The following is a 10,000-nucleotide window of genomic DNA, read 5'->3' on the forward strand; positions in this document are numbered from 1 at the left end:
CACCACTCTCTCCCTCTGTATACCCATCTCCCCATCCCTCCCAATCTGTCTCTCCTTGTATCCCCTCTGTCTTTCTGTATCCCTCTCCTCTTTATCATTGCCCCTCTCGCTGTCCCAGTACTACCCTCTCTCTCTCTCCTCTCTGTATCGCTCCTCTCTGTCTTCCCCTCTCTGTTCATTCATTTTTCCCTGTTCTTCTTCTAAACCTTCCCTCTCTCTTTCAACCTCCCTCTGCCTACCTCTCTCTACCCCCTCTCTCTTCCACTCTTCCTCACCCTCTACCTTGTTCTCTCCCTCTCTCCACCAATTTCCCTCCCTACCTTGTTCTCTACCTCTCTCTACCGCTCTCTCTCTCTCCTCTTCTCACCAGACAGGGCGACACCTTGGAGTGTCAACCAACATGACCTCACAAATAATACAGGTGGAAACGCTGCCGGCACTCGGCCACAACACAGGAGCACAATCCCGTGCGTGATTACATTCACGTGCACAAGCACAGTCACATGCACTTACAGCGAAGTGCAGTCAGAGACAGACATAAGGGCCTGACAAGATGTGTGATGTGTTTTCAGCGTGATGTTATTTTTAAAGCACATGTGAATGGCGGGTTGCGGGAGGGAGGATACAAAAATAACAATGAATGGGAAATAAACATTTTCACTGAACATTGTCAGCAAGTTTTCCCGTAGCTGTTGGCCTGCAGAATGCAAACAGTCAGAGAAAGAGGAACGCAACAAAGGAGGAAGTTCAGGAAAGTTCTTACAGTCTGTCCCGTTTGGGGGTGGAAACGGTATAACTATAATATATAATATTGTTAATATTGTTAATAAAACTAATACTGCTAGTTAATTGTAAAGCGTTACAGCATAGTTAAAGAATAGGGCAGTCATTCTCCTGCTCGGCCCCCCCCCCCCGATGTCCTGGCTTGGTGAGAGAGAAAGAGAGAGTTTACTTACTAACGTAAATAAATAAAGTGGGGGGAGTGGGGTGAGGAGGGGGGGGCAGGGTGGTGTTGGTGTAGAATGCCTATCATGCAAAGCTCCTTATCTCGCAACGGTAAAAAGTCTTCAGAGACTTGTGTGTGTCTATCTGCACGTGATTAAGGTCAGCACTATGTGGAGTTAAAAAAACAACGAAGCATCCTGGTGGCAGATTGTATCAGGGACTGGCGCAGAGTCAATGAACGAGTGCATGGATTAGTTACTAATGAAATAAGGAAATAACCCAGAGCATTTTTTTTCAAGTGTAAACGTGCAGAATTAACGGGTGGGGAGGCTCCTTGAGGTCGCAGAGGGCGGATGCTAGGGGCCACGCGACAGAGGACGACCCTTTCTTCTCCTCATCGTCTCCCATTAACAACGTCTGACCCATTTAAAGGTCTCTCGCACTCGCCAAACAGCAGCGTCAGGAGCTGTACGTGCGCATGTCCATGGCGTGCATATTTATAGCTAACCGGTTGTTTCAATTAATCATGGGGATGAATTCATTCGTGTAATTATTATTTTACATGGGTGATGCATTTCTTGAATCTGTCCTTTCATCTCCTCCGGGCGAGCGTCGCTAATGCGTGGTTGGGCTACAATAGCATGTTGCACGGCCGCATGCATTCAGGGATGTAAGAGTAGAAAATAACAAAATAAAATGTACCCTCCAATCTCTCACACAGGCAGAGAAACCTCAGAATTATTTATTCATGGCAAGAGAGAGAGAGGGGGACAGAGAGAGAGGGTGTTGGAGGGAGGGGGAAAGAGAGAGAGAGAGAGAGAGAGAGAGAGAGAGAGAGAGAGAGAGAGAGAGAGAGAGAGAGAGAGAGAGAGAGAGAGAGAGAGAGAGAGAGAGAGAGAGAGAGAGAGAGAGAGAGAGAGAGAGAGAGAGAGAGGGGGAACGAGACAAGAAAGAGGGAGGGAGAGGAATAAGAGAAAGGGGGGGAAAGAGGGGGGAGGAGGGAGGGGAAAGAGGAGGGAGGGAGAAGGGGGATGAGAAGGAGAGAGAGGGGGAGAGAGAGAGAGAGGGAGGGGAGTCAGAGGGGGAAAGAGCGAGAGAGGGGGGCAAGTGGGAGGGAGAAAGACGGGGGTAGAGGCAGAGAGTGACAGAATGGGAATACATTTGCGAAGGGGTAGGGAGAAAGGTTTGATGAATGCCAACTGTCCAGATGCCTGTCTCCCAGGGGTTTCAAGCCTACTGTCTAACTGGCAAGTCTTCTGACAATGACCACTCAACCACACACAGACACACACAAACACAAACACACACACAAACACACACACACACACACACACACACAGGTACGTACGTACAGACATATGGACACACACACACACACACACACACACACATATTACACACACAGAGACACACACACACACACACACACACACACACAGACACCTACACACCTACACACACATAAAGCACCGCACCATACTGTAGTTTCACTATGCAGTTAGCCGGTAGCCAGCTGTGGTGCTGGGCAGGAGATGGAGGGAGGTATCTCTAATTGCTAATCCTGTCTGTTTCCCTTCATCCTCAGGCTTCACGCACCCTATGTAGCATGCTGTAACGCATCCAACTTCCCATCCTCCCAGCCCCCTCCTATCCGTCTAGTCTCATTGTTTTCAGGGGATGCGGATGTAGTTTCAACTAACAAAATTCCACGTGCCTGAGCTTTGGATCCTTAGTGAAAAACCGGATCATTTATTCTTTTTTTTTCTTTTTCTCAAACCTTTCATTTAACCAGGGTAATGTTTGTGGAAATTTATTATCACTTTTCCAAGAGCATCCTTGACAAGATGGGGAGCGGCAGTTCAGTTCATTGCACCACACAAAGCAATATACAACAAACCAAAACAACAAAAGATAATTCTCCCCAAACACGAGTGTTCATTCGAAAGAACAGCGGCAACACTATAAGGGGAGTAAACAACATGCGCAGGTCAAGGGTTCCGCCTCAGTGTTCCTCATCAATGATTCAAATGTACAGAACAACACTCGCATCACAAAGGGCCGTGTTTCTCGTGACGAGTCCTCCGTGGTTGCTGCTGTCCGGATGGTAGAGCGTGTCGGGGGGGCAGCGGTGTGGTGGTGCTGTCGGGACGGTAGAGCGTGTCGGGGAGCAGCGGTGTGGTGGTCGCTGTTCATTCACAAACATGTGGTTGAGGACGCCCTTTGTGGAGCTTTACGATCTCTGTCCGTCTATAAACAGAGACTCTGCTGTGTTGTGGTGGAGCACTTCCATTTTTTTGGTCGTTTCGATAATATTGATCGTATCTGATTGGACTCAACCTCACTTGCATTTACCCAAAGAGACACACAAGTGAGGTTGAGTCCAATCAGATACGATCAATATTATCCAAACGACCAAAAAATGCAAGTGCTCCACCACAACACATCAGTCTGTTTATAGACAGACAGAGATCGTATCTGATTGGACTCAACCTCACTTGTGTGTCTCTTTGGGTAAATGCGAAATTACTAAATGTAAATGTATTTGTTCATCATGGAAGACCAACTAAACCCTTTCTGAGGCACAATGAGCATCTCCGTTCAGATCAGTTGCTGATTGGTTCTTGAAAGGTCAGGTGATCTGACTGCATCTGAGTACTTCAAGCAGGTTATTGAAAGCAGAACAGATTATGTGTCATGTGTTTGTGTTTTGGTCTGATACCGTACAGCAGCGATGGCGGCAACCATTACTGGTCTGGCATCGGTGCCTCCAGTCCGCAATCTGTGGAAGGTCACATTCCGTGTGTGTGTGTGTGTGTGTGTGTGTGTATGTGTGTGTGTGTGCCACTGACTGAGGGAGAGTTGGGTTCCCCTGTAGATAAGCATCTCTGGATCACTTTATGAAGACTGAATGTAAATTCCCAGACACAGAATCCCACTGAGATAAACGCACACGCACATGCACACACATGCACACAAACATACGCTGAAGCAAGAATGTTAATAATGCCACCCGCATCGGGAAGCATATTGAGTTAAAATGCAAAACATTCAACAACAAATTCAATTTAAATACTTTGTTAGTGTTTTTGTGAGTGTGTGTCAGTTAGGGTGGGTGTAGGGGCTTGTGAGAATGTGTGTGTGCATGCTTGGCATATATGCGTATGAGTGTGTGTGCTTGCACATGCCTGTTTTTGTGTGTGTGTGTGTGTGTGTGTGTGTGTGTGTGTGTGTGTGTGTGTGTGTGTTTCTGCCTGTTTGTGTGTGTGTGTGTGTGTGTGTGTGTGTGTGTGTGTGTGTGTGTGTGTGTGTGTGTGTGTTTGTTTGCATGTGTTTGTGTGTGTGCGTGTGTCTGTTTGTGTGTGTGGTCTCACTCTAGATGTAAGCCTCATCATAACAGAGGAGAAAGAGGATCAGATTAGGGAGCTGTGCACATCTGTCAGCAGGCTGCCATCTTCTTCAAGATTACATTAAAGCCAATAAAGCTGCTGTGTGTGTGTGTGTGTGTGTGTGTGTGTGTGTGTGTGTGTGTGTGTGTGTGTGTGTGTGTGTGTGTGTGTGTGTGTGTGTGTGTGTGTGTGTGTGTGTGCATTTGGTTGAGTTAAAAATATAACGTGTAAAGAAAAATCCAAAAGAAGATATCTTTCAAATATTTATTATTATTATTATTATTATTATTATTATTATTATTATTATTATTATTATTATATTATAGAAAGGAATATATATATATATGTATGTATGTATGTGTGTATGTGTGTGTGTGTATATATGTATGTATGTATGTATGTATACAACAACAACCCTTTTGTACCCGGTCCCAGGTTGTAGACTCATCGCCACTAGTTCAGTCTACCACCTGTGCCTTGGTATAAATACCCAGAAATACACTTGTGCTTGTCAGACGAGGACTCCACTGTGAAAAGGGTCTATAGTCTACGGAGCAACACACAGGCCAGTGCACAGAGAGTGGCAGAGTGTGTTGGAGTCCAAAGCCTTAAGGGCTGATTATGGTCCCACGTTCACGCAATGCAATGACCACCCAGACGCTTCAACGTAGTCGTGAACCTTTATGGTTCTGCGTTGGGTTTTATTGAGTGGACCAATCAAATCCATTTTTGGGAGGCGCACGTCTGGCCCTTGCGGTGAACGCAAGGAGGGTCCGCAAGGACGTAACGGGTCCGTAACCCCCTTGCGTTGCGTGAATGTGGGACCATAATCAGCCCTTTAGGGAATGACAGACTGGTGGAACAATAGCAAGACTGTGGAGGTAGACAAAACACACTTACAAACGTACAGATGCAAACACAGAGAAAAGAAGGAGAGAGAGAGAGAGAGAGAGAGAGAGAGAGAGAGAGAGAGAGAGAGAGAGAGAGAGAGAGAGAGAGAGAGAGAGAGAGAGAGAGAGAGAGAGAGAGAGAGAGAGAGAGAGAGAGAGAGAGAGAGCATGAAGGGGGATATAGGTTTGGTGGGTGTGTCAGCTTGATAGGGCTTAGAAAGGGAACATCTTCAGATTTATTAGAAGCTGGAAAACATGAGAGAAAAATGGAAGAGAGACACTCAGAGAGAGAAGGGGAGAGATGGGAGAGAGAGAGAGAGAGGGCAGGAGACTGATAGATGGGAGAGAGATGGTTCGGGAGAAGGAGAGACAGGCTAGAGAGAAGGGGAAGGAGAGAGAGAGGGGGAAGTGAGAAACAGGGAAGGGGGGGAAGAGAAAAAGAGAGAGCGAGAGATAAAGGGAGAATGAGGGCAAGAAAGAGAGAGGGTCGAAGTTATGTAGGATAGGAGCAAGATGAGAGAAAGCGAGAGAGAAAGAGAGAGAGAGAGAGAGGGCGAGAGAGAGAGAGAGAGAGTGCAAGGGAGAGAGAAGGGGTGACCGAGATAGAGAGGGAATGAGGAGAAGAGGAAAGGAGGGAGGTATAGAGAGGTGTCTGATGCAAAAGCTGAATGAGGAGTAGGCACAGGAGGAGCCGCTGCAGGAGGAAGAGGAGGTGTGAGGAGCAGGAAGAGGCGATGTGAGCAGAGGTTATTAGCTCCCGTCTCCAGAGTCGTCCAATTCACCGACCTTCATTAACTCTCGCAACCGCCTCTCTCTGTGTTGGAGCGCACGTGTGCACGTGTGCGCTGTGGACCATGGCATGTGCGTGCATGTGTGTGTGTGTGTGTGTGTGTGTGTGTGTGTGTGTGTGTGTGTGTGTGTGTGTGTGTGTGTGTGTGTGTGTGTGTTTGTGTGTGTGAGTTAACACTCATTACAGAGGCTTTGTTTAAAGGCCATCCAGCTAATGAAGTCATTAAATAAGGAGCGAGCATCCTGATTCCAGCCAGAGGAGAGGAGGGAAGGAGAGGAGGAGAGGAGGAGGAGGGGGGGGGAGGGAGGAGGGTGGAGGAGGGAGAGAGGGAGGAGAGAAGGGTGGAGCAGAGGAGGAGGAAGGGGATGGAGAAGAGGAGGAGGGTGGAGGAGAGGGGGAGGAGGAGAGGAGGAGAGGAGGAGGGTGGACGAGGGCGGAGGAGGGGAGGAGGGGATGGGGGAGGAGGGGGGGATGAGGAGAAGGGGAGAGGGGGAGGGGGAGGAGGGGGGAGAGAGGAGGGGAGAGAGAGATAGAGGGGGAGGGGGGGAAGAGAGGAGGGGAGAGAGGGGGAGGGGAGGGCTTAGAGGATCAACAAGCATGTTGTTTAAATGCACAGCAACAATCCAACAATCACACTCTCAAGTTTCCATCTGTGAGTGTGTGTGCGTGTGTGAGTGTGTGAGTGTGTGTGTGTGTGTGTGTGTGTGTGTGTGTGTGTGTGTGTGTATGTGTGTGTGTGTGTGTGTGTGTGTGATTCCATGTGTGTGTACACTGGGGATGGCCATTTGGTATAGCATGACTGTGTCCTTGTCTCAATCCACCCATGTTTAATACACACACACACACACACACACACACACATACTACACACATCATCATTCACATGTAACACACACACACACACCCTGTCCATTTGTGAGCAGTTTCATGTTTTCTAATGGAACTCCCTGCTGTATTATATCTACTCTATAGTCACCACAATACAGCTCAATCTAACCCCCCTAAGTATGTCTGTGAGTTTTTCCAAATCTCTACTTTTGATCTCATGGCCAATCTGTCCCTCTGAATGACTGAATTGATTGTCTTTCTGCTTGCTTTTCTAACTTTCTAGCTGTCGCTCTGTCTCTCTGTCTGCCCCTCCTCCCCTCCTCTCCTTCCTCTCCTTTCTATATGTCTGTCAATCCCTTCCGTATAGCTGTCTCACGGTCTTACTATGTGTCTGTTTAACTGTCCAACTTCTGTCTCACAGTCAGTCTATATGTCTGTCTAACTATCACTCTGTCTGTCTCCCTAGAAACTGCTGGAAACTCAGAACCAATTGCGTTCCCAGATCTCCAACTTCACCTTCAACCTGGGCTTCTCTGGGAAGTTCTACCACACAGGTACATGGGTGTGTGTGTGTATCTTACCAGGCGGCATTGGTATGGGTCGTGAATGACTCACCGTCGGCTAAACACATTGTCCTAGTCTGGGAAAATAATACTCACAATACAATTCAATTGAATCTCGGTGTGGGACCATTTCCTCCACAAAGGCAACAAAGTAAAATGTAAATTGTGGGATGCTACTCTTCAGTTTAGTAGTAGTACTAGCAATATGCTGTAGCACATTAAGAACAAGCACCCGGATGTCATGTCCAAGGATGGCTCGCAGCCAAAGATCAAGTGGCTGCTAGCCAGGGGGAGAAGGTGTAATGCGCACCGGTCGGGGGTCGTCACCCAGTCGGTGTGCCGACTGGGTGGGCAAGGGATTGAAAGAGCTAGTTCGGTACCTTGAGTCCGAGTATGTCATGCCATGGAGAGCTCCTGTGACGAAACATCTTGAAAAAAAACTTGCGGTGCCAATGCTCATTTAGTCAATGGCGCGCCAAACTAAAAGGAAAGCACCACTTTCTTGCATTTAACATAATTTTGCCTTTTTTCCTGAAAAATTAACAGGTTAGTTACTGGTTAATGGGTGTCGGCCTATCTAAAGCAAAATTTAGACTCGCTTTGTATCGGACTCAAGTCTATTTCGTGGAAAACTCTCTCTTGTATTAAAACATTAATACACCTGTCCCGACACGACCGTATGAATCAGGCTTCAGCCTGCATGATCCACTGGGCTGGAGGTTGCTTAATAATAAATAATAATTGATGGTCTGTAACGTTGCATGAGAAAAAATCAATAAAATTGATACAAATCCGGATTCAGCTGTGTCAACTTCACTAACAGGAAGCAAGACGATTCTACCAACAAACGCTTTAAGCGAGTGGAAACGCAGCCAGACCCGGCGTCCCGTGACCTCTGCTTGTGTGTTTGATCAGCGACCGGTGACCACAGGGTCACGGTGTGTACCCACTCCGGGAGCAGAGGCTCTACGCTCATGAATCAGGTCAAGCTTTACGACCAGTGCCTGTGCTTTGGTGTGGTCCAGAGCCGTGACACATGGCCGTGATACTTAATGAGTAATACATTACTCCTGTTAGCCAACACAGTCCTTAATGGCCCCTTAGCTTACCACAAGGTGTGATGTTTATTAGCCGTTAGCCGTCTGATGAATGGACCGGCCTGGTGAGTCCGCCGGTCGCTTTTCATGAAGGGGTGCTTTTGAACAACTTGAAATGGATAATCAACATCAGGCACGTTGGTAGGATATGTGCTCTTTAACAACTCTTTATTTTTTTAATTCTTTCTTTCTTTCTTTAATTACATTTTTTTGTTATTCTTCTCACTGTGTTCCCTGTGAAAACAATTACAAAAAATGTTTGGCCGTGTGAGACAAGGCCTCGCGTCTAGCACTTTTTCCCTGATGGGAATAGAATGACAAAAATGAGGCTATTGTTGGGGCTGGCATTTAACGTGGTTTTCTGAGGTACACCCTGTACTCTCTGCACACAGGGACCTAGCACTTCATATTATGTCATTTCTATTTTGTCATATTTTATGGTACGATAATATTAAGGATAACAGAACACATTTGATTGTGTATTTTGTTATTGTTGATTCATTGATGGAATCATTGAAAATGCTGTTCTTGGTGTGATCATCCACTGTCAGAAGGTGCAGAGTCTTTAATCGATGAAGCTACGGTACATGTATACACAAAGGTTTCAGTGTCCTCTTTGCACTAAAATATCTTCTAGGCTCGGCTGATACTGTCTTAAAATAGCTTTCGACAAACTAAAAAGAAATACAGTGCTAATGCTATCATTAGGCACCTTGAACTCTGATCCTGTTCAACAGAAGATAAATCCACCGTCGGCGTACTTTGTCAAAGGTGTACTTAGAACATAACAACCTCAAGCAGTTCATTCATCCAGTTCCATGAACCGCCGATGCCATGAGGGAAATCTGAACTATTCCAGCAACATTTATATTCCCCTCAATCCTACTGATTTCTCCCTGAAATAGTCAGCTGCCATCTTGTATTGGGACACACAATTGGCTTCAACTGCGGCCAACTGTAACGAATGGGGTTGATGTTTCTGAGTTTGATACATTATTTCTATGGTATCTTTCAATCAATTATCTTGACGTCAACAATGATAAAAATAATGGTGTGTGTGTGTGTGTGCGTGTGTGTGTGCATGCACATGCCTGCACACGTGTGTGTGTCTGCGCATGTTTGTGTTTGCCTGAGTGCGTGCATGTGCGTGTGTGTGTGTGCATGTGTTTGTGTGTATGTGTGTGTGTGCGTGCGTGCATGTGTTTGCATGTGTGTGTGTGTGTGTGTGGGTGTGCAGGCACCGTGGAGGAAGACGAAGGTGATGATCTGCTGCTGAAGTACGTGGATGAGTTCTGGTGGTTCCCCCACATGTGGAGTCACATGCAGCCTCACCTCTTCCACAACCAGTCCTCCCTGCTGGAGCAGATGGTCCTCAACAAGGAGTTCGCCCTGGTGAGACCAACACCCTGGTGAAACACACAACCACACACACACACACACACACACACACACACATGTGGATGCGTGTTTGAGTATGAGTGTGTATGGCCATGCAAGTATG

At 46.9% G+C, this 10,000-nt stretch overlaps 1 protein-coding gene across 1 annotated transcript in view; it reads left to right on the forward strand.

The window, feature by feature from the left end:
- The window catches only part of LOC311340549 (bifunctional heparan sulfate N-deacetylase/N-sulfotransferase 4-like), a gene marked incomplete at both ends in the record, with an annotated part of 36,421 nt that overhangs the window by 2,684 nt on the left and 23,737 nt on the right, over window positions 1–10,000 (forward strand). The window contains 2 exons of the mRNA XM_084465415.1: window positions 7,306–7,393; window positions 9,737–9,891. Of these exons, the coding sequence (XP_084321541.1) occupies window positions 7,306–7,393; window positions 9,737–9,891 (243 nt within the window). The remainder of the gene's footprint in view (window positions 1–7,305; window positions 7,394–9,736; window positions 9,892–10,000) is intronic.

Source organism: Micromesistius poutassou (assembly GCF_964030765.1).
Source record: "Micromesistius poutassou genome assembly, chromosome: 3".
Lineage (NCBI taxonomy): Eukaryota > Metazoa > Chordata > Actinopteri > Gadiformes > Gadidae > Micromesistius > Micromesistius poutassou.